Raw genomic sequence first — 26,219 nt, forward strand, 5'->3', positions numbered from 1 at the left:
TCCCCAGCTGCCAGACTTGCAGACCTGATGTTGGCTATGATCAGAGAAGCATCTGAGCACCTTTCCAGGTTGCCTCAAGGACCTACTCCAAAATCCTGCCAGCTCTCCGTCTAGTAGTGTGTTCCGAGCTTGAATCGGTGCGCAGGCAGCTCGGGACTTTGACACGGGACTCGGGAGACACAGCGCCCGCACACGAGGATCTCAACATACTATTCAATATACTCTATGATCTCAACCATTTGCTAGTTATGTATATTATATGTCTAATTACAATTAATGTTACAACTTTTGCGGGTAGACTTATATTGACCGGGATATAGACCGTGATTACCTTTTTGATTTTTGTCGAGCTCCCGATATTTCGACGCAGTTGCATGCATCATGATCACGGAAAACTGACGAAGGCGGGTGGATGTTAAAGTTGCATAGACAGCGCGCGATCTACCCTCCTTCGCGCGCGTCGGCTGCGTTCACTTTCAGCGTTACCACTGGTCGCATTCACACTCGATGGTCTGTCCAAACACACTACACTCACAGTGTCACTACGTTTGTTCAATTCTGACTTCACCGGTTTTTTACACAAACAAATCACTGGATTCCATACATTAGATAGTTTGAAGCCAAAAATCAAAAAGGTAATCACGGTCTATATCCCGGTCAATATAAGTCTAATGAAAATAACCGTGAATCATTCAAAACTCTTTTTGCGGGTAGATTATAATGCAGTTATACACATTTGGGTTCCAGAACCCAGACGAGTCATTTGCGCAATACCCCAACTTTTCTCTGTTGTGTTGAAACAGATTTTTGACGTGATAACGTCTAATAACTCGTTACTACGGGCAGCATGCACGAAAAAGATGACGTCATTGTCCCGTTTCCCAAGAGAGCGAAAGCGCCATCTATTGGCGCGCGTAGGAACTAAGCGGTTGATCGATGCGCTCGGTATGGTTGTAGCGTGTGGCCTGAGTAAAGCACCACAGCTGCGACAGATGGCGCGCCCGTGGTCGTTCGGTGTAGTCGCGCTGTGGTGTAACCACTGTACCTACCTACCTCTATTAAATACATGTATATAACATTAAATAATCATCATAATATTTACTTATATACAAAAAACTAGATTGTGTAGTTAGGTCAAAAAGTGTTTCCACGTGTGTTAAGTTCGAAACGAGTGGCGATAAATTAAAACACGACCTACGAATTTCCTTTTCGCACGTGTATCGTACTTCGGAGGGCCATCTGTACTGAAAAACGTCGTTCGATACACGTGCGAAAAGGAAATTCGTAACTCGTGAATTTCCTTTTCGCACGTGTATCGTACTTCGGAGGGCCATCTGTACTGAAAAACGTCGTTCGATACACGTGCGAAAAGGAAATTCGTAACTCGTGTCGGTTTACCTACATATAGAACACGTTTAAATAAGGATGTTTTGTTATATAAACTTTTTCTTTTCCATTAATATTTACTGAGATATTAGGGTTCTAAGATTAGTAAATGGCACTAGCACTTTAATAAAATTAACGCGTGTCTCGCAAACGGTCTAAGATACAAAATGACAGGTTCGTTATGTATCTTCAAACGGCCGAAGGCCAAACTGCACAGAATAGGAGCCCCGCGTAAGCGGTGCTCCGTCGATATCGCTTTCTGTCTCTGGCGCCTTAGTAATGCTACGGGAAAATTTTGCAACTTTGCACCACTCTAACTCCTAAATTAGTAGATTTTTAAAAAACTTTAATTTATAAAAGATGCTTATTTTAATGCATTCTTTCAAATAAGAACAAAAAAAACGTGAAAAAAGTCCCAGAATCGGGCCCCTTTTGCTATACTCTGACCGCCCCTGTCTATACTACTGTAATGTTTGACGTTATCACGTTAAACCAACCGTCCGTAAACCGACTTTACAGACAACCAATTTTTTTTTATCCATAACTATTTTAGTGTGCTTATTAAATAATGGAAAATGTAATGTAATGATGGAAAAATGAATAAATTTTATTCATTGTTATTAAATAAACTTTACTTACCTACTGAACTTATTTCAAAATTGTTTATTGTCCCAATAAATCAATGTAAATTATAGACTTTGTTTATGAATAAGTGCCATCAATGACCAGATCAGTTTTAATAAATATTTTTTTTAATATAAAATTAATAAAAATTAAAATGTAATGTCACGAAAATTTCAAATGTCAAAAGCAAAACCGCCACGCGTGAACCCAAGAATTTTATATATATCTATGGATAGTGCGTGCCAACCAATGAGTTGAAGCCAGGTTCATTCACCTTTACTCCTATGTTCTATCTCATTCCAACACTGTGATGTATTGCCAGATAAGTTAATAAAAAAAACGTATAAAACATTCTTCAATCAAATTGACTTACTTTTCTTTGTATTATACAAAAAAAAACTCAATCAAAAACCTTATTTCTCCGGTATTTACCTCCTGCGTACTATGGGAACACTAATAATAAAAAAATATGCCCGATATGTCAGAATTGTCAAAATTCATTCACCGATTCAGAGATTTATTTTGCAAAATAAACGTTTTTCGACGATTTACTTAAGTTCTGAGCTATGTATTGCATAGTGAACCATTGTGGAAGTAAATTTTACCAAAATGTTCATAAACCTCACTGGCAATAAATTTTCTTCTATTTTGCTTGTAATCTTGGTTAGTTCTTATCATTATATTGTTTTCATTGTCTCAAATTATATCAAAATTCCCACGAATAGGTTTAGAACGATAAATATGACCTTTAAAGAAAAATAATGCTATGTGTGGTTTTACGACTAGGGTGACCAATCTTTTTTCTTGCATGGTATTTACTCTTATTGAATGGAGCTAAATCTATCAACTTGGTACGGTTTCTATGTTCATAGTTCATATCACAGTATAATAATACCAACTTTATATAATTTATGTCTTTACAATTAACATGAATAATATTAAACTTTTCAGTGTTCCAAAAGATGAAGGAAGGAGGCAGCATTGGCTGTTGGCTGTCGATTGTACCGATAAAAGGAAATGTTTCAGAGCGTTCGACAATTTGCAGATTTGCACTTTAAGCCTGAAGAAAGAAATTTTAAAAATCAGTCCAGTAACGACGGATATATCGTGGCATAAACATTAAATTGAGATACATATATACATGCGAAGAGAATTGAAATACGTACGAATTGAGAACCACCTTCCTTGAGATTTGGGGCGGCGCTTAAAAATAAAGATACTGTTTTAAAACGTCCTAGTATTTCATTATTTCCCCATTGACAAATACTTCCCTTATATTTTTGTGGCTATTCCCACTAGTTACCACCAAGTTTTTACCTGTCCCAACTACTGGGATTTCCCCCACATTGTTAATTACCACACCGGGGGTTGATAGCTACTGGGATTAGTTTTCCCAGTAGTTACTACCAAAATATTATTGTGATGGTTTAAAGTGACCAAAACACTAAAATATATATTCCATTGCATGCTTTAATAAACACAGGTGTCAGTTAGTAAAAGACAAATACTTATGTAACTCCGTATAGACAGATAAAGTCTAAGAAAAAAACGTACCTCAAAACCATACAGAAAAAGGTACGGTGAGCTAGATGGCGATACACCTTTGGGGTAGGTACGCTCAGATGGCGCTAATATTAATATTTGACATTTTAACACATATCAATATCATATCAAGCTGAGAATATTGTCAAAACGGAGGTTCAAAGGTTTTAAGCCTGTGTCGAGAGATGTAATACGTCAAATTCCGCGGGATATCCCTAATGTATGCTTAATCATGGACACCCTAAAGAAAGAGATGCAAGACCGGCGTGACGTAATTCAAGGTCAAATTTTCTGGCTTCAAAGTAATGTTCGGCGTGCAACATCCAGTATGTATATAAGATTCTTGCGTGAACCGAATTGAGGTCAACCACAGATTAACTAACATTGTGCGTCCCGTGCGTCCACATCAGTGAGTACCCCACCGTTGTTCTCCATGTCATAGCGCTAATAGACCACCGCGCCGGACTATCACCAAGACATGGTCATCTAGAGATCGAAAAAAATATATCTTTTTCTCCTTCTTACTTTTGGGTAACCTTGCTGAGCTGCGACATGTCTGTTAGCTCCAGGAACTATCCATCTCACTACTACATATCGTTTTCTTTTTTTTACTCCTATTTGAACGGCTTTTCTAAGTCTGAGAGTGTGTAAGACCTTTTTAATTTTTGTGGTTATCTTAACTGAACGCATCTTTTGTATGGCAGCATTTGAATTTCGACAGCTTTTAGGTCACTGGCAACATTGGCCCCAGCCTTAGGCTCCCCACAGACAGTCTTAAAAATTCATAATCTTAAAAAAAACTTGTATGCAATCTGACAGTTCAAACTGACACTGACAAGACACTGACAGATCTGTCAGTGTCAATTGCATACAAATTTTTTTAATATGGCTTATAATATGGCCGCTACAGGTTAGTTGCTCAATTTTTGTCATGTGAAAAAACCTTAATTTTTAGTAGTTTTCTGTGTTACTTTTGATATTTTCGTGTATTTTTAGTTTCTCCCAACACATGGTCATGTTATTTAACCTTTAAGTATGTAATAAGTCTCAATTATTAATGCTAACGTGTCATCATTTCACCTCTGCGGACGTTTGGATTTACCGCGTGGCCACATTCTTAACTTTTTGTGCAAATTATTAATTACTTAAATTTTAGCATTATATAGATTCGTTTTAACCTGATTAATTAGAACTAAAAATTTAACTTTGATCAGTGTATTGAAACATCTGTGCAGCAAGTAACGATTGTCCTTTGGATACGTGCCTGCTCTCCACGGATAACCGCTTTTCAGATTCGGTCGTAGTAGGTCGTTCGCTTGCTATGCGTCATCGAAACAATGCCATCCACTCACGCTTCATTCTCATTTCATATAGTTACGCTTTCACCGATATTTATTCAGTTTTACGTAATGCCTTGCAGGCAACAAGAAATCAAAGAAGTCGAAATGGATCCCAGTGAGCATCACAGATATTCTTGCGGAACCGACTACTATTCCGACCACAAACAACTGGGCGGACTCTGTAGATGATGAACGTAAGTATATTCCATATATGTCGCTTGATACCGCTGGAAAAACCTTGAAATATAAGACCCAATGATGATGTGTAGAGGGCAACGGCCGGCCAATGTTAATCTCGTACTTGGGACACACATACGGGTGTTAGTCACTCTTTCTGTCCCGGGAAGGTCTGAGGAAAGGTCTTTTGTGTTTTAAATACATTCTAGCCGGATGCTTCTCTCACAGAGAAGGAGGGGGAACCAGAAATCACAGTGACATGTTTAGCCTGGGAAGCTTAACCTGTGGGGCTGGGTGGAGGCACAAATATGCTGCTGTTGGAAACCCCCATGACCAGCAATTTTAGCACAATCTACGAGATGGCTCTGGCCACAACTCAATTCAGACTAGTCTTTCATTGGCCAGCTCCCTAACTGATACTGAGGGTCTATAATTTGCAATAACACTTTTACTAATAATATGGACAAAATACAGGTATCCTTCACCAAATAATGTAGAAGTGTGTATACCAAATATTTGATTTATAAAGAAAATGTGAATTATTTCAATATAGGACCATCAACTCGATCAAGAAACCAGTCGATTGAAAAGAATTATTATATTAAAAATTAATGATTAAGATTAAATGTAAATAGGATACAGTACAAATGTCTTACTATTATACTAAATTTACATTTCAATAACAACCAAGCACAAAATTCGATAGAAATTACATTAAATATGAACAAGTAAATTAAAGCGAGATCATGTTCTTAAAGTGGTACCCGTTTCTAAACCTCATTTATTCTATATTACATGATTAAGAAAGTAATCCAACATTATTAGCACAATGACAAAAGAGGCAGGATTAGTTATGTAACAAGACGGTGTTTGTGGGTGGCAGCTACGGAGAGCTATGGGTACGCGTCGCGGTCGCGCGCGCCGGTGGTGCTGCCGTCGGCGTCGCGCGCGGCGCGCGGCGGGCTGGCCGTGGACGACGACTCCATCCCGCGCCGCCCGCCCTTCATCGCGCACATCTCCAACCTGCCCTACGACGTTGACGAGAGCGCCATTTCAGACCTCTTTGAGGGGCTCAAGGTACCTAATACTGATTGCTTTTCTATTGCAACACAAAAACATAATTACATGCCCTCCTAAGGCCCAGCCATCCAAATAAAAAAAAGAATGTCTACCACTGAAATTTCATTTACTCACTGTTTATTTAATTTCTTTTAAAATGGGATGAAATAAAACAAATGCAACTCTGTTCCAAATTAATACTGATTTGATATTAATCGAAATTAATAAGTACATGTAGGACCTTGGTCCTTAGGAGGCTAAAACTAAAATAAACATTTGACAACAACCAGGTAATAGGTTTTTCCCCTCACTAGCTCGGAAACACGTATTTTGTCCTTCAATACCAGCGGGTAAAAACGCATTTTATCCACTAGTGGGTAAAGTAATTTGACCTTGAATAAAGTCAAATTAACTGCTTTAAAATAGATAAATGTAGGTGAATCTAGTAATAAGGATGATTTACCACCTGTAGAACTACTGGAAACAGTGATAAACGCATTTTTTTTTGCGCTATGTGAGGAGAAAAGTTTTGTGTTACACACTCAAATGTATTTTTCCCTCATAGCTGACGTGTTTTGAGTAAAAAGCATTTTATTCACTTTGTAATTTGTTAAAGTCAAATTAACACGTAGGTGCAAATGTATTTTTTACTTGATTAAACGTGTGTTCGCTATAGTGAGGGAAAAGTTTTGTGTTACACTCGGGTGCAAATGTATTTTAAAAAACTCGCAAGTTCAGGATTCTATTCTCGAAACTCGCTCGTTTCAACTATGCTTGGTCGTTTTTCAATTCCACACTCGGCGTTTTCAATGCCCCCCACACTCGTGTGTTAAAAAACTCGCAAGTTCAGAATTCTATTCTCGAAACTCATTTTCACTTGCTCGTTTTTCAATCCCACACTTGGCGTTAAAATGCATCTTTGCACCCTTGTATAACAAATAACTATTACCATTTTATCAAGTTACAAGACCCAAATTTAACACTCCTATATTATGTTTAATGGTCCATTTAATAATAATCTCAACATGAAAATATTCCTTAATTATTCTCCATTGAAATAAATGTAACACAATATCATAATATTCAACTTTGTGTATAATTATTGTTTGTCTTTTGAAAAGTAAAACATACCATTCTTATCTTAAATTTTCTACAGATTATTAACTTGAGGCTGCCACGAGAAGGTGATCGCCTCAAAGGATTTGGATATGTTGACTTTGAAGACCGAGAGAGCCTTATCAATGCCATGAACATGCCCGATCTTGTAAGTATATCTCTTATTTATATAGGGAAAATGTGTAGGTTGTTTTCCTGAAAAATAGCTGCATTTTCCATAGTCTGGCAGCTTTCCAATGCATCTACTCCAGTAATCTGGGTTTACAATATCTGATGAAGTGGCAGTCGGCCCAGCCTGACCTGACCTAGTTTTGATGTAAAGTGCTGTTAGTCATCCCTAACTTGTTATTTCGAAGAAACAAATTTATGAAATGGGGGCATTTTGTTATATAAATTCTAAAGGCAACTTGCCTGTAGTTAAAATAATTTATTGTATTCCATGCACGAAAAAAAGCCTTAAAGGTTTAAAAAAAAGTTTTTAAACCCAATTTATATTTTATAAGTCAGAGAGAAAGATGTATCATTAATTCAGTTGACCGTGACGTCACTCGGCACAATTTCATATTAATTCCATATTAGCAATTTGTTCAAATTCGTTTTGACAGTTCATATAAAGAAGCTGATTTGACTAGAAGGCAAGTATCCTATTGTCTGCAGATTGCTACCTACTTATCTTTTGATGTTGGCTTTCTTTTTTGATTGTATAGAATATGCGAAATCATTATGAATGACAATAATTTTGTTATCAGAGTGTCGGCGGGCGGCGGATTAGGATAGAGGTGTCGACCGAGAACAATGACCGCCGCATGGGCCGAGGGGGCCGCTCCGACCGGGACAGGTAAGACGAGACGATTATTTGCATACAATTCTTAAAAATGGGACTCCCCTCACGATTTTAACAAACAACTGTTCCCAAATTTTGCATGACTTATTCAACGGTTTCAATATGACAAAAGAATGTGAGATAACTGTATTTTGCATTGTTAAACGCACCCAGTAAGTCACGTTTAAATGCATGCGACATGAGAACAGAAGAATGTGACCTACATAGAACCTATTATGAATACTCTCGGGTTGATATTGACTGGTTTATGTATTTAGAACGTTTAGATTACGCAACCATTGTGCGACACTTTAGACGACACATCATCGTATGTAAGATATTGTTTACATGTGAGAAAGTACATATATTCATTCAAAGCTTGTGTTTATTTTATTTAAATAATTATGAACAATACATGAAAAATACGAGTAGCTTAGTATTGATGAGTAATACACTTTTTAAACAACAATTAATTTAATAATTGTTCTTGCCTGTGTAAGGCTTTGTATTGTATATAATTTTGCTGTGACCCTAAATTCCAGGCAAAACCGAAAATCGAAAAATCCAAAATTTACTTATCACCATAATCTATTTTTTACTGTCATATTTTCTACGAATTTTGCCTTTTAGCGACAAATGATCACTCGAAAAAAAAGCCAAACACCGTCAAATGTTTGTAATTTGGTATCTGTAACCTGCTTAGGAAATCATTTTGTACATAATTTCTTAGAATCGTATGGGACCAAAATTAATCCCAAAGTGTGATTTAAGACCCAAGTTTAATATTAAGTATGTGTGTTACTGCTGGCTTCACTGCTATGGGAATTGGGATCTACACCGTGTTTCACTTAACACTAAAAACCTGAAAACAGTTTGTTCAGAATCGAGAGTAGAATCGATTGAGCTATATCTTGATGGGGGTAATATTTTTATTTAAATTAGTATTATTAGTTATTTTTTACGTGCCCATTCTATTGTACTCGTAATACAACATTGTGTATATCGCATTGCTAGAGGTTGTTTACCTTTTTTCAGTATTTAGGGGTATTAATACTGGCCGGTTACTTGGACGATTATTTTTTCCGCTACTAGTTTGACGTTGTTTGTCAGTTTAATCTTAATGTTTATCATAAGTCATAACAAATTGAACTCGTACCTAATTACAACCTTGTCATTTTGAATATTGAGTTAATTTGCTTACTGCGATTACCTGTCCAATTTGAAGTTTACTGTGACAAAGCTTTAAAGTGTTTTACAGTGACATCTTAGCTGTCTATTGGTAAACCTTATGTCGTTGCAGTAACGTACACAAATAAATAGTCTTATGGTTTATGATGGTAGTTAGCAATTATTTTATTGAGTGTAGAGCTAAAAGTCAAGTAGAGCTGTACAGAAAATTAAAAATTCAATTAAAAAAAAAGTAACGATCAGATTAAAAGATGAATACTCTAGATGAGTTTAAAAAAATAAAAATCAGTTGGGGTGTCTGAGGTTTTGAGTGATACCGGAAACACCGTGTAAATTGCATTTACAGTGGCAATTTCTTTTTTATTTTGAACGTAAATAAAATACAGGATTCGATTTGACGCGTTACGCAGGAGTTAAACGTAAAACTCTAAATAGTTCGTTTAACAATATACAATACACGAAAGCCCGATCGTGTCGCAACTATAAATAATGGCTATTTCCTGTTTCCATTACTGAAAAAAAAATCCTCAAAACTTAAATATAATAGCCGCTTCATCGCTTCGTATTTGCCACAAACACAAAACACATGCCAAGCAGCTTTCAGAACACCCCATTGACTGAAACCGACACTAATGCCGATCACTGGCAAACACCAAACAGAACAGCCTATCAAAATGTTCGTGTTTGTTGTTTGTCAAGCATAATATATCGACGGCGACAAGCAAGCAAGTCGTTTAGTGAACGTTTGTTACAGGGACTACGACCCGGAGCGCACGATGGGCGACTGGCGCTCGGGCCCGCGCGCCGCGCCCGAGCCCACGGCGCGCCCGCGCGAGATGACGCGCGAGCGGGACCGCGACCGCGACCGCGACCGGGACCGGGACCGCGATCGTGAAGAATGTTAGTACTTCCTTACCTTACTAAACTTGTATTGCATCAAGCACTACTACACTACTGGTGTATCAGGTTTATTTATTTATTTATTATTATTAAAATTGTTTGACTGTGGGATCAACAATCTCGGTGTCCATGAGCGTCAGTGATCGCTTACCATCAGGCAACCTCTCTGCTCGTTTGTCTCTTATCCCATAAAAAATAGCAAGCAAGTTATTCAACTTACAACACTCCAGATATTTCAAAACAGTTTTGGAAAAAATCAACATTTCATAACATAGACTGTTAATCGTAAATTGGCCTAAGAGCAATGATGTACCTATACTATACGGGTTAGAATTTTACTCTCTTTTTCCATGTAGTTGTGTGCGAGCGTCAAATCACTCAAATGTTCATTACCTACCCAGTAATCTGATCTATTAGACGCCAATAATGCGGTCGCAATGATGATAAGCAAATGGTGTTATGGAGCGGGCTCTAATGTCACACTTGGGACGTACACACTGAGTACATAATTATCATTTATCAGGAACCATCATTGTGCCGGTTTTTTTTTTCGGAATTTAAAAAAATTGATAGACAACCTAAAACGCTACAAACTTTTCTGTAATAGAGAAGGTCGTCTTCTGGCTGTTAAATTTGGCAGCAAAATGATAATTTCAGTTACTCCAATCATCCCGGGAAGGTCTGAGTAAAGGTCAGGTGTCGATATCACCGGCTGAACGTTTTACACACTGGCTATTTACTCGCCTATCCTTAGAGACGAATACCGGTCGTGGAGCGGCACATAGGCTTAGCGATCAGTAGACTTCTCTTTGGAAAGCTCGTAAGTCGCCAGCGTGAGGAATCGTACCCTCCAGCCGGGGGCGTCGCCCACAGCGACGGCGGGACACCAGACACGCCGCGCGCGGCGCCGTCGAGGACTCCGCGGACGAGACGAGGCCCCGAGGCGCGTTGGAAGACCCTGCGACCGGCCGTTTTAGCACAATCTGTGACGCGGCGCAGCCGTAACTCAATTCAGACTAGTCTCGGGCCCGCTCCAGAAGACGTTTGCTTAAAACTGAGCGACTCTGCTTTTCTGTTACATGAGAAATACCTAGAAAGGGAACTTTTAATATAGGAGTGTTTGTTTTGCAGCGACGGCCGACATGCGGCCGGGCGCGTGGCGCGACGGCGACCGTCCGGCGCCAGAGCCGGCGCGCGCGCCGTACGGCGGCCGCGACTCCTTCGGCCGCGACCGCGACCGCGACCGCTACGGTGACGACCGGTAACTCTTCACACCTTCACTTCTAGTGCCGTCCGCCTGCTGCCCTTTATCAGGCGGACGGCTAAGTCAGTTGCATCCAGTGAAAATGTTGTGTAAATGTAATAATAACATTTCGTCAAACTATTTCCATCAGTAAATAAAAAAAGCAGTAAATTTATAGAGTAGACCCTAAATCCGAGTTCTATTTTATTGCACTATGCACGTGAAGCGACAGTCAAAATTAAAATATCTTGGCTGTCGTTATCTTTTCTTCCGTGTGCTATATAAAAAGGGTTACCTAGACACCGATTCTTGCCTAATTATGCGCGAACCGGTCGCTTTACACCAACATCATTACTTTTTATGTTCGCCACCGACTACGCATTGCTTACACCAAACCATATGTTACCGAATTTATCGTTCACAAAATTTTTGTTGTTTGGGAATTTCCATAGACTTCTGCTGCGTGGCGTTGACGTGTCTGTTAATTGTGTTCGATGCAACTGGTCCTCAGTATAAACCCCTTATTCATAAAAAAAGTTAACCAACTGATTAGTTAGTGTTTGTTCCCTTTCTGACAAATACATAAGTCAATTTAGTCAATACGACAGATGATTATTACAAGTAGCGGCACGTAAGTTTAACGCTGAGTGAAATGTGGAGGGGATAGCCGCGCATGGGGATGCATACCCTTCACCCCCTGTAATCTCCTGAGATACCTGTTTTTGACTTTTGCGCAATAACGGTCAGCGCTAAACTTAACCCTTAAATGCATATTGTTGCCATTTGGCTACAATGCATGTATTTTTTGTGTTTAAAGAACTTTATTTCCCAAAAGAAAATTTACATTTTCACTTAATGAGAATAACGTTATACTAATACTAAGAATACATCAGTAAATCATTTTTAATAAACTAGCCAAAATATAAGCTGGACTTTAATTATTTATTTTTCTTAGATCTGTAGGATCATCATCCAGTTTTTTCACACTTTTCCGCCATTTTTTCTTAAATGGTTGGAAATAATGTTTTTATTTAAGAAAAATGGCGGAAAAGTGTGAAAAAACTGGATGATGGTGATTTTTACATGATTCAGGCAGATTTTTTCAGAGTTAGTAACTATTTTATGTTTAATCATTTTATCATAGGGGTTTCTCAAATAGTGTACCTTTTTAATAGTAGTAAAAGTTTTCTTTTAAATTTTACTAGTAATTATATATTTATATAAGTAATGTTTAGCCAATTTTACTTCTAACACTGATTTAGTATTAAAATCGATGTTAAATATTTTATTATTATTTTTCCTAGAGTCAGAAAACCATTGTCTATCACATTATTAATTTCTAGTTAAAAGAAAAAAATCATGCATTTAAGGGTTAAGTGCCGCTTCTTATAGCTAATTTAGGTTTATAAAGCAAAAGCTTTTGCCCGCGGCTTCGCTAGCGTTAGAAAGAGACAAAAAGTAGCCTATGTCACTCTCCATCCCTTCAACTATCTCCACTTAAAAAATCACGTAAATTCGTCACGTCGCTCCGTTTTGCCCTGAAAGACGGACAAACAAACAGTCACACACACTTTCCCATTTATAATATTAGTATGGATGAATAACGCCATAAGATTGTAACGTGTGTCGTGTTTTGCAGCGGGCGCGAGCGCGGGTTCGGGCGCGACGGCGAGCGCGAGCGCGAGCGCGGCGGATACGGCGGCCGCGACGGCTTCCGCACCGCCGAGCGCGACTCGCAGGGCTTCGGGTACGTACATACACATCACCTACACATCGCCTAACGAACAATCACTCAAACTTCACGTAATTATTGAGAAATGTCCTTTCTAAATGGCTTATTTTAGTAGGGCTCAGAGAGAATTAAGCCCTTTTGTAAAAACGCACCTAAATTGTACTCAAAGGAAATGGCCATTAACTTGTATAAATTCAGGGCCAACTCTCTAGGTGGGTCGATAAGAGAAGAAGTTCAATAGACTCATGCTGCCCTGCCACTTGACTGAAACAGCAAGCAAGGCACCTAAGAAGTCCTAGTATATATATATATATTTTTTTTTAGAATTCTTTCAGTATGCACATGAAGCGATAACCAAAATTAGAATATCTTGGCTATCGTTATCTTTTCTTCTGTGTGCTATATAATAAGGGTTACCTAGACACCGATTCGTGCCTAATTATGCGCGAACTGGTCGCTTTACACCAACACTAACTAATAATATATATCAAATGTAATTTCTGAATGTAATAATTTTATAAAAACAGCTTAATTAACTGCTACTTAAATGTGCGTCAACGTGCAACTGGCAATTACATCAATTATTTTGCATTATATTATTAAATGCATAATGTTTTCAATAACGTCACGGCCTTCTTAAAAAACTTTACCCTTTTTAGGGTTTACACTGAGCGTGGCCCGACACGCTCTTAGCCGGTTTTATTAGAAATAAATACAAAGATGAAAGGAATCAAAACACACCTATTCTCGGAGTACTCAGTCCGCCCAGTCTACCATTGAGTAATTATTACTTCGTATAGAGGAGCTATAGCAAACAACGAACGTGTCACAGCCTGTAAGCTGAAGGCGGGGTGAGGGGGCGGGGTGTGAACCAATGGCCTGCTTCCGTAACGTCGCAAGCGCTACGATTTTACTCGGCGCTTACGACGTTTCGGTCGCAATGATGAGCCCTGCATAGAGTGCATAGATTAGAAGTCGTAGTATAGAAGTGACATGGGTTTACATGGACATTTTTAAATTTATGACTCTCAATTAGCGTGAGTTGTTAACAAAAAAAAACAGAAATCGCTGTTAGTTTTGTAACGACAATCAAGCTTGAAATCTGTATTTAAAACTAAACTTTTTTCACGTTCTGAGTTTAGATTATAGATTAGTATAATTTACATAATTAAAACAAAAACGATGTTTTTATTGAAATTCCATGCTTAATTATTGTTGCAAAACTGACAGCGATTTAACTTTTTCTTAACAACTCTGTGAATCCTAATTTTTTAAAATGCCCACATAGAAAGCTGCATACGGACTGAGCGTACATGTGTACACGTAGCCGCAACTGGATATTAGTTATTTATGTGACTGTTGCATAATGGTAGGCATTAAAACATGAGTGTTGTTTTTGTTGTGTTAATAAGATAAGATAACTTTATCTACATCCATGTAGGGGCGCGGGTTTATCGTCCCATAGAAAATTTGAATTTCGCGCGTTTTTATACTCTCATAATTTGCTTGACCGTCTACCTACCCAAATTCATTCAGGCAGCTTAGGTACTGCACTTACATTTACATACTCACATGAAATTCGACACGCGTATTGAGAATCTGTTATAGTCCTAAATGGTTTTGTTGGTCGACCCTAAGCGATGGTAGGAGCTATGCCATTATCTTATCTTGTGAATTTTAATTTTTCTTGATTATTATTATTATTTTTGCTATTGTGATTTTATGTTAATAATTATTGTGAATTATTTTATTTTAATTATTATTTCTTGACTGTTTAATTGTAATGTTATCTCTGTGTGTTTTGACTTTTGTCCATGTTTTGGCGTTTGGTCCGCTGTAAGCCAAACATGAATGTAATGTAAAAATAAAATAAAATAAAAATAGACCGACATGTCGGAAAACTGTGCATTTCGGACAATAATAATTAAATAACCTTTTTTGCGTCGATACATATATATAATTTAATGTATGATAGGAAACTTGAACTATAGGTAGTTTCAACTCAGTTGAGGCCACGCACACTATAACACTGTCATGTAAAGACAACGAGATTTTGAAATTAGTGTTCTTACCGTGTACCGACTGCAGATTCAACAGTGAATTGCAAGAAAGACCAAAAAGTTTCTATTATTTTGTTAAGAATTACGTCTATAGAATAATTTTCAAACAAAGCAGAAAATAAAATATCTCGTATGTGATTAATTAATTGTCAGATTATGATTGTAATATTAATCGTAGAAATCAAAGATATTTTATTAGATTGCCTTATTTTATCATCGTAGCTGTTAAAATGGTGTTTACCTATTTTTTCATTACTTATTAGCAGACATAGAAGTCGTAGTAGCAATACGTCAATTAACATAGGGACATCCTTCCGATACAAAATATATCGATAGCTGAATAATTATTTGGAAGTGAAATTTCATATGAGCTATAAAGTTCACAGGATAATACCATTACTGCTTTTAATACCATTAATGATAAGTCTATCAATAAATAATAATGTTTTTCAAAAATATATTGATAGTTTTTTTACATTCACTCACTCATTTCATTCATTCATTTTTTTGCAATCAGTACTAATCTTCATTTAGCTGTGTGTGTTATCATTCACTTCAACCTCCGTGGAATTACCTATAACTTGCGTAATTGTCACGTCTGCATTTGTTGCATTTTTTACTCTTTGGTTTCAACGAAACATGGCGCTTCGGCATGAGTTTATATTGATACATTTTTTAAAAAGTAAGCGTGTTTAAACAAAAATGCAGTAAACCTACGTATGAAAAGTCACTCCTTGGCTTTTGTTAGATTTTCCTGAGCAGTTTGTACAGTACCTCACTACACATGACGGCATTATTTAGACGAAATATTTTTCATTGCGATACGTCATCTATAGGTAATTCCACGGAGGTTGAAGTGAATGATAACACACACAGCTAAATGAAGATTAGTACTGATTGCAAAAAAATGAATGAATGAAATGAGTGAGTGAATGTAAAAAAACTATCAATATATTTTTGAAAAACATTATTATTTATTGATAGACTTATCATTAATGGTATTAAAAGCAGTAATGGTATTATCCTGTGAACTTTATAGCTCATATGAAATTTCACTTCCAAATAATTATTCAGCTATCGATATATTTTGTATCGGAAGGATGTCCCTATGTTAATTGACGTATTGCTACTGCGACTTCTATGTCTGCTAATAAGTAATGAAAAAATAGGTAAACACCATTTTAACAGCTACGATGATAAAATAAGGCAATCTAATAAAATATCTTTGATTTCTACGATTAATATTACAATCATAATCTGACAATTAATTAAGAGCGCTATGACAAAAAAAGGCGATATATTGTAAAATGCACAATATTTATCGACAAAATTGTACACTTTACTCATACTAAAAGACAGTGAAAGTACTTGTTTCAGTTAGAACATCTTATTAACTGTCGGTTAAATAAAAAACATATGAAAAAAAAAGCTTTTTCAATTAGTAATGATTGTTTTTCTGATGCTCGTTTAGGAAAAACCGCGTGAAGCACAGAATTCGGAGCTCTTATTATGTACAATTTGATAAGATCACTCTCATAAATGAGGTGAATTTAAGTTCCAAATATCTTGTACTTAAGGCCCATTAAACAATATTTATCATTTAATCCTTTGAAATTGAGAAATTGAAAGTAAAACGAACTCAATTTTGTCTTGAAAATACATCGAAACAAGTGATCATTTCTCCGAAAATCTACATGTTATCGAAGTTATTTTAGTATATAAATAATCTGCACAATGTGCTTAAACTGCTGTTATCCATTTGTCGTTATAATATTTTATCATGATTTTTTGCCAATTTTTTGAAAACTAGCCTTCCTGTCGCTATTTTACCGGCGACGGACGCCTGCGATTTCAGTGCCGCGCCGGAGCTCGAGCAGGTAAGACGTATGTCGCTTTGGTCTCCGAGTTTTCATCGCAAACGTCGAGAATATTTATTGTTGTGTGGGTCGGACGCCTTGTTTCTACACGGGCTATCCTCGCATTGTGTGTGTGTAAACAGCGACCAACGAATTTGATCCTAGATCCGTAAATATTTGCTTTTGTAATACTTTGTTATGTTTGAATGTTAAAGTATTACAACGTTGTGATGATAAAAATGTGAAAATTACAATACGGTCAAGATGATAAGACACATCAAGATGGTACTCGGGATCTGATGATGGAGCCAGAAGGTGGTCACCAGTACCAGTGAACCATGTAAGTAAACGACTTCGTGTTTAGGCTCGTTGGGTTCGTCTCAACAAGACCTTTGACAAGAGGTGGTACTCAGGGTCTGATGATGGAGCCAGATGGTGGTCACCAGTACCAATGAACCATATAACTAAACCCAGAGATGGGGAAATCGTAATCGATTCCGGATTACACGATTACTTGATTTTACTTTGTAATCTGACACTACTGGGTGTCAGATTACTTGTAATGTAATCAAGTGAAACGGTAAATTACCATTACATGTAAAGGAATCACTAATCATCTATACAATCATTACTATTACCAATAATTCGGAATCATAGTCGATTCAAAATAACTGAAATTATTGACTTGATTACTTTCAGATTACGAATATGTAGTACCTCAGATTGCTGACTGTCACTTTGACACAAAAGACAAAAGTCATCATGGGTGTCGTAAAATAGGTTTTAGGGGGTGCTGATTCCAAAATTAATGACCAATGTGGAATCTGACATTGCTGACTGTCACTTTGACACAAAAGTCGTCATGGGTGTCGTAAAATAGGTTTTAGGGGGTGCTGATTCCAAAATTAATGACCAATGTGGAATCTGACATTGCTGACTGTCACTTTGACACAAAAGTCGTCATGGGTGTCGTAAAATAGGTTTTAGGAGGTGCTGATTCCAAAATTAATGACCAATGTTCAATCTGACATTGCTGACTGTCACTCTGACACAAAAGTCGTCATGGGTGTCGTAAAATAGGTTTTAGGGGGTGCTGATTCCAAAATTAATGACCAATTTGGAATCTGACATTGCTGACTGTCACTTTGACACAAAAGTCGTCATGGGTGTCGTAAAATAGGTTTTAGGGGGTGCTGATTCCAAAATTAATGACCAATGTGGAATCTGACATTGCTGACTGTCACTTTGACACAAAAGTCGTCATGGGTGTCGTAAAATAGGTTTTAGGGGGTGCTGATTCCAAAATTAATGACCAATGTTCAATCTGACATTGCTGACTGTCACTCTGACACAAAAGTCGTCATGGGTGTCGTAAAATAGGTTTTAGGGGTGCTGATTCCAAAATTAATGACCAATGTTCAATCTGAGATTGCTGACTGTCACTTTGACACAAAAGTCGTCATGGGTGTCGTAAAATAGGTTTTAGGGGGTGCTGATTCCAAAATTAATGACCAATGTTCAATCTGACATTGCTGACTGTCACTCTGACACAAAAGTCGTCATGGGTGTCGTAAAATAGGTTTTAGGGGGTGCTGATTCCAAAATTAATGACCAATGTTCAATCTGAGATTGCTGACTGTCACTTTGACACAAAAGTCGTCATGGGTGTCGTAAAATAGGTTTTAGGGGGTGCTGATTCCAAAATTAGTGACCAATTTGGAATCTGACGTTGCTGACTGTCACTTTGACACAAAAGTCGTCATGGGTGTCGTCAAATAGGTATCCGGAGGTGTTTGAAAACTAATGACCAATTTGGAATCTGACACTGTTGACTGTCACTTTGGCACAAAAGTGATCATGGGTGTCTTCAAATAGGTTTTCATGGGTACTGATCTCAATATTAATGATCAATTTGGAATCTGACATTGCTGACTGTCACTTTGACATAAAAGTCGTTATGGGTGTCGTCAAATAGGTTTCCAGGGGTACTGTGCAATGTCAGGTTCCAAATCGGTCATTACTTTTTAAATCATTTCATTAATTTTGGAATCAGTACCCCCTAAAAACTATTTGACTACACCCATGATTCCTTTTGTGTCAAAATGACAATTAGCACTGTGAGATTCCAAAATAGTCGTTAATTTTGGAATAGCACCCCGGAAACCTTTTTGACGACACCCATGACGACTTTTGTGTCAAAGTGACAGTCAGCAATGTCAAGATTCCAAATCGGTCATTAATTTTCAAATCAGCACCTCCGGAAACCTATTTGACGACACCCATGATGACTTTTGTGTCAAAGTGACAGTCAGCAATGTTAGATTCCACATTGGTCATTATTTTTGGAATCAGCACCCCCTAAAACCTATTTTACGACACCCATGATGACTTTTGTGTCAAAGTGGCAGTCAGCAATGTTAGATTCCACATTGGTCATTAATTTTGGAATCAGCACCCCCGCAAACCTATTTGACGACACCCATGACGACTTTTGTGTCAAAGTGACAGTCAGCAATGTCAGATTCCACATTGGTCATTAATTTTGGAATCAGCACCCCCTAAAACCAATTTTACGACACCCATGACGACTTTTGTGTCAAAGTGACAGTCAGCAATGTCAGATTCCACATTGTTCATTAATTTTGGAATCAGCACCCCCGCAAACCTATTTGACGACACCCATGACGACTTTTGTGTCAAAGTGACAGTCAGCAATGTCAGATTCCACATTGGTCATTAATTTTGGAATCAGCACCCCCTAAAACCAATTTTACGACACCCATGACGACTTTTGTGTCAAAGTGACAGTCAGCAATGTCAGATTCCACATTGTTCATTAATTTTGGAATCAGCACCCCCGCAAACCTATTTGACGACACCCATGACGACTTTTGTGTCAAAGTGACAGTCAGCAATGTCAGATTCCACATTGGTCATTAATTTTGGAATCAGCACCCCCTAAAACCTATTTTACGACACCCATGACGACTTTTGTGTCAAAGTGACAGTCAGCAATGTCAGATTCCAAATCGGTCATTAATTTTTAAATCAGCACACCCGAAAACCTATACTCGTGGTATATGCACTTGAAATGTGAAAGTGAAAATGCTAGAATGACATGTAAACCACGAAGTTGTATAGTCATATTGTTCATTGGTATTGGTGACCACCATCTGGCTCCATCATCAGACCCTGAGCACCACCTTGAAGTAATTAGAATTGTATTTGTCTTATTTTATCATCATATTAATATATACTTTACTCTAATACTTATCATATAACAAAAGCAAATATTTGGGATGGGATCTACTTTTATAATTATTACTTTAATTTTTTAAATAAATTTTAACATAATTGATATTATTTCGCGCTATATTCTCGTATTTTCGTACAAAATAATGTTTATTAGAAACCAAAAGTTTATATCGAGATAGTAGATTGTGGTTGTTATCAAAATTCCATAGAAAGGATCAAGATTGTTTTGTCCATTATTGTAGTGCGAGCGAGTGATAAGACGTGCTAGAAAGGGTCGGCATATTGGGCTCGCGCGGCGGGTAAAATACCTAATTTCGCCCGACGCCGAAATGTTATAACGCTCTTAATCACATACGAGATATTTTATTTTCTGCTTTGTTTGAAAATTATTCTATAGACGTAATTCTTAACAAAATAATAGAAACTTTTTGGTCTTTCTTGCAATTCACTGTTGAATCTGCAGTCGGTACACGGTAAGAACACTAATTTCAAAATCTCGTTGTCTTTACATGACAGTGTTATAGTGTGCGTGGCCTCAACTGAGTTGAAACTACCTATACCACAGCCGTTCGGCACAGACTAAGCGCGTTTGTGCCGATCGGCTCTAAGTGTTGTTACACAAAATCAAGTTGAGGTGCCCTCTCTAGTTAACATAATTACTCAAAGCAGTCTACAATGTTGAGAAGAAACTTTTCTAGTTCATAGTCATAGAGTTTAATTTTTATCTTATCTTCAGGAATCGCGAAAGCAGAGGATTCGGAGGCCGAGGATTCGGTGACAGGGACCGCGATCCACCTCCACCCAGAGATGGTAAGTTTTATTATATTCAATAAACCTTTTGTTTTTTGTCGGGTAATATTTTCTGACTTCAAAAATGTGACTCGGTGGCCTAGTTAACCATATCAGTGATAATAATGGTGACAGAGACTAGCGTATGTCTTAAGGTGCCGTTACACGAGCAACACAATCGCCAGCAATTCACATACCATTGCCGCGTTTTCTCGATAGTTAGTCGGTGCGTATTGAACAAACGCAGCAATCGCCGGCAATCGTGTCGCCCGTGTAACAACACCGTTAAGAATCAAATTCGAATCGTCCAGTCACCATATAGCGGTCTCCCCAAATATTGGGCTCAGTTTAGTCAGAATCGGGGCGAATATCCGCCCGTATATTACAGTCGCTAAACGTCCACAGACAAGCCCCGCGAGCGGCCCAAGCTGAACCTGCTGCCGCGCACCGTGCCGCGCGCGGCCGACGCGCCGCTGCCGGGCGAGGCTGTGGCCGTGGCTGCAGCTGCAGCCGGCGACGACAAGCCCGCGCCCAAGCCCGTGTCCGCCGAGAAGGTGTTCGGCGCCGCCAAGCCCGTCGACACCGCCGCCAAGTTAGTACCGAGGCTTGTTGGCTGCGTCTAGACCGACGGTCGCTTCCAAATTAAATAAAGTTAAAACCACCCGTCCCGGCTGACGCGAATCGATTACGGCTCAGCCACGACATTGGTCTAAGCGCGGCAGCGGTGAGCGGCGGCCATACATTGGAGCGAGACACAGCGATAGGACTTTTCATTCGCACTTATGGCTGCCGCTCACCGCTGTCACGCTTAGTTAGACCAATGTCGTGGCTGGGCCGTTAAGCCGTCGTATGTCCACAAAGTTAAGCCGAAATCGCGTGCTACGAGTTCTCGCACCGTGTAAATGTGTCATCGCTCTAATTTCTGATCGTTCTGCACGCGAAGCGACTTTTATAATAAAATTGTTGATGTTTTCAATGTTGGCGATTGAACTCGCTCGTGCTATAATAAAAAGGTCATCTTAGACATCGTTCCGCGGCTATCGTACGGATCGATCGCTGTATACCGACATATGATCTAAAAACCTTATACGCTTTCATAGTTTAATTTATAGATAATAATTATTATTATTTTTCTAGGGAGAGGGAAATAGAAGAACGCCTTCGTAAACAAGAAGAAGAGGCACGAAAGGGAACCGAAGAAAAAGAACGTTGGGGGCGTAGGGTAGGTCTCTAATTATAACATCGATATTTTTATCCTAATAAATATTCCCACATTTTCATCCAATAACCCGGTTCATCATCATCCAATTATTCATCCAATAATCCGCTCGGTGTACCCCTTACCCCTTACATTTTATTAAACCGTCATAAATGTCTACATGTTGGCTTCGGCTTCTGTGATAGAAAAGCCGATAAGTCGATATTTTGTGGACTTTAAAATGACATCAATTTCATTTTTAATTTTTATTTTCAGAATGATCATTCTGGAGAACGTCGTGGTGGCGCAAGGCGTGGTACGTATTTTTAACCGACTTCAAAAAAGGAGGAGGTTCTCAGTTCGACTGAATGTTTTTTTTTTTTTTTTTTTTTTTTTTTTTTTTTTTTTTTGTATGTATGTTACTCGATATCTCCGAGAATCGTGGACCGATTTTCAAAATTTTTTTTTTGATCGAACCGGTATAACCCCGAGATGGTCCCATTGGCACCAAGTCAGGGTCTGATGATGGGATCCTGGAGAAATCGAGGGAACTCTTCAAATGTTATAGGCACATGTAATGTTTTTAGTCTATTTTTCAAAGGTACACCAGTATTAACGTCTGATGGTAATAATTTTATGTGGCTGAGCTGATGATGGAAGGTCAACTCCTCAATGGTTAGGAATTTAAGGATAATTCTTTCACTACTGTACATGTATTCGAACTGATACATATAATATCACTAGGAACCACTAAAAATCAACTGAGCTGATGATGAAAGGTCAACTCCTCAATGGTTAGGAGTTAAAGGATAATTCTTTCACTACTGTACATGTATTCGGACTGATACATATAATATCACTAGGAACCACTAAAAATCAACAAATAAATAAACTTGTTAACAAAAAATAAAACCGCCTTCAAAAATAAGCGCGTTACAAAACACGGAGAAACTAAAAAGCCAAAAATAATAAACCTTTCAATTCAGATTTCTTATCGTATTGCAATAAGCTAAACATCCAAATTATAAACAAATCAATTATTTTTGGAGTCGGTACCAGCCTGTGTATGGTTGGGTGGGGCAAACAGGCAATAGCAAGGCGACGAACAGGTCTGGTACCGACTACAAAAATAATTGATTTGTTTATAATTTGGATGTTTAGCTTATTGCAATACGATAAGAAATCTGAATTGAAAGGTTTATTATTTTTGGCTTTTTAGTTTCTCCGTGTTTTGTAACGCGCTTATTTTTGAAGGCGGTTTTATTTTTTGTTAAAAAGTTTTTCATATTGTAAATGTACAGTTTCATGTGCTCTGCCTACCCCTTTAGGGGATACAGGCGTGATTTTATGTAAATGTACATCGGTATCAATTACAAAGGACGTCTTTTTATGCTATAAATAAATGTGCTCACAAAAATGTAATCTATTATTGCAGACGATCGCGGCCGAGATTCTCACAGCTACAACAGAGACCGGCGCGACAGGGATGACAACGACAGGCGCGACTACAAGGACGACAGAGACCGACGCGACTACTCGGGCAACCGTGACCGGCGCGACTACTCCGGCAACCGAGACAGGCGAGACTACAAGGACGACCGAGACCGGCGCGACTACTCCAAGGACGATCGCGACCGGCGCGACCACCCCAGAGACGACCGAGACCGGCGCGACTTCTCGCGCGAGGACCGCGACCGGCGGCCGGCCTCCCCGCGGGACCGCGACCACAGAGACGAGCGCGACGCCCGGGACTACCCGCGGGACTCGCGGGACGCCGACTCGCGGGACCGCGACCACCGGCCGCGCTCGCGGGACCCGTCCCGGGAGCGCGCCGAGCGCGGCCCGTCTCCTCGTGCCGACGACCGCAACGGCGGCCGCGCGCCAAGAGACCTCAGCCCGGACCAGAAGCTGCCCAAGATGAAGGAGCAGGAAAAACCCGTAAGTCTCGCTAACCTATTTCTTACTCTGTTAGCCTCTTCACCTTGGAAGATTGCTCCGACTGAAACCGATTTCTCTATTGTTACAGAACTTTGTAGCGTCGAATAAATTTAGCTTCCTCGAGGATGCGGACGACGGCGCGTCCGAGTAGCGCAGCGACTGCCGTGTAAAGTGTAAATTGATCAAGTGTAAAGACTTGCGCCACTGAGACTCAGTCGCGCCGTGTACCGAGTGACAGGACTACAGTGCGGTGTGTATCCGGGAGGGCGCACATGCTGCCGCCGCTGCGAGCCCGGCCCCAGCCCTCACTGGCCCCTAGAAGGCTGTGACTTCTACTTTAGTAATATTCAGCTCGTCTCCATTCCGGTTGTGGGTACTCTTGTACATATTAGGGGCTCCGACGTCGCTTTCCTTGTAAAGGAGGCCGCGGTGAGGGCTGGGGCTCGATTTGTGACAATGTACTGAATTGATGTACATTTTTCTATGGGTTTGCTACGTAATAGTGAACTACGTACGGTCGCAAAGGCAACGGCGAGCTTTCCCGCGACGTTCAGCGACAGGTTTTGTTTTAACGATTTGATACAGGTGCTGCTCTCCGATATTTTGTGAATATTGTTTTGTAATTTCATTTACTTTGTTGAAATATCAAAGCTTTTTTGAGTACTGCGACGCAATACATCGTGATTGCCACCAAGGGAATCTTATTTCATTATTTTAGAATATTCCTTTATGTTAAATATGTAGTCGATTTAGATTATTAAAATGTTAATTGTATTATTTATCTTTACAAACAGTTATGGTTCCATAATCAATTGCCATGGTAGTGCAACAATTACTTGCAAGTATGCATTTTTCTGTTGTGTAGCCTGCCCCATTGAGTTTAGTCAGTGTGGAAATTCACCTACCTACAGACGGTTAGGACCTTGTCACAAGGATATTTTTATTGGTAAACACATGTCCAAAGACGTGAAAATTGTTTAATATGTATTCATTTCTCAAGTTTATTTCATATACTTTGTTCTAATTGTGAATTATAAATAAAATTACCTTTTTACAACCAAATAAGTGTATCTTTAAAGTAACCAAATCCACTTCATCCCTTTCCATAGCTATTATTCCACCACTTGGATCTTGATAGATAAGGTAGAAAACGTTGAAGTGAGGAGCCACACGACGACTGACACGAGTGACACGCGACACGCTAACTACACGAAACAATTTAAACCTTGTATCTGCACAATAACCTATGCCACGCTCAAGATTCTAAGGATCTGTGGCATATTTCCTTCTGTGGCAGCTGTGCCCTGTTTATCAAAGCTTACAAGTTCACAAGTTACATTTTACAAGAGAATTATTACAAGTACGTGTAAATTATGTTTTCCCCTCACTTGCTCAGATAAATACCAAATATCTGGGCGACCGAGCTTCGCTCGGTTCTGTTTCGTATCCTTGACCTGTGTCGCCATCTAGTTCGAAAATAAATAGTACCTACATCGATCAATCGAAAGAACTCTCAGTCTTAACAACACAACTACTCCACACGAGATGGCGCGCGTTTCGTCACAAAAGCTCAGTGTATTTTTCTATTCGTGTTAGCCTTGACCTGTGTCGCCATCTAGTCTTTGAAGTAAATAATACTTACATCGACCGAAAGACTTCTGTCTCAACAGTACAACTACTCCACACGAGATGGCGCGCGAAGAAAAACGCGTGAAAACTCGAAAATTCGCGTTTTCCGGGACCTAAGGATATGTTAGATCGATTTTTCACCCACTAAAACCCCCACATAACAAATTTCAGCGAAATCGTTAGAGCGGTTTCCGAGATCGTCGGTATAAATAAATAAATAGATAAATAAATAAATAAATAAATAAATAAATATACAAGAATTGCTCGTTTAATAGTATAAGATAAAACTAAGATAATCCAGTTCAGACCACATCAAAAACAACCGACTGACTTGACATCTCTTGTACAGAACTTAAATATAGGA

The 26,219-nt window shown here is 38.8% G+C and overlaps 1 protein-coding gene across 1 annotated transcript; it reads left to right on the forward strand.

The window, feature by feature from the left end:
• Positions 1-4,441: 4,441 nt before the first annotated feature.
• Positions 4,442-25,288, forward strand: LOC125240680 (eukaryotic translation initiation factor 4B). The gene is made up of 14 exons (XM_048148692.1): positions 4,442-4,462; positions 4,973-5,086; positions 5,953-6,146; positions 7,285-7,392; positions 7,994-8,082; positions 10,010-10,155; positions 11,287-11,416; positions 13,038-13,145; positions 21,038-21,111; positions 21,496-21,682; positions 22,228-22,312; positions 22,565-22,604; positions 23,724-24,226; positions 24,315-25,288. Exons 1-14 carry the CDS (start codon positions 4,450-4,452, stop codon positions 24,375-24,377), a joined length of 1,854 nt encoding a protein of 617 aa, XP_048004649.1. The 5' UTR covers positions 4,442-4,449; the 3' UTR covers positions 24,378-25,288.
• The last annotated feature ends 931 nt before the right edge of the window (positions 25,289-26,219 follow it).

The sequence above is a fragment of the Leguminivora glycinivorella genome, chromosome 2 (assembly GCF_023078275.1).
Source record: "Leguminivora glycinivorella isolate SPB_JAAS2020 chromosome 2, LegGlyc_1.1, whole genome shotgun sequence".
Classification (NCBI taxonomy): domain Eukaryota; kingdom Metazoa; phylum Arthropoda; class Insecta; order Lepidoptera; family Tortricidae; genus Leguminivora; species Leguminivora glycinivorella.

What these genes read in the sequence shown, in the direction of transcription:
- LOC125240680 (XM_048148692.1), top strand. An exon ending in TCCACCTCCACCCAGAGATG is followed by an intron (nt 21,112 to 21,495) that starts GTAAGTTTTATT and finishes AAACGTCCACAG; the next exon opens with ACAAGCCCCGCGAGCGGCCC. An exon ending in TGAAGGAGCAGGAAAAACCC is followed by an intron (nt 24,227 to 24,314) that starts GTAAGTCTCGCT and finishes CTATTGTTACAG; the next exon opens with AACTTTGTAGCGTCGAATAA.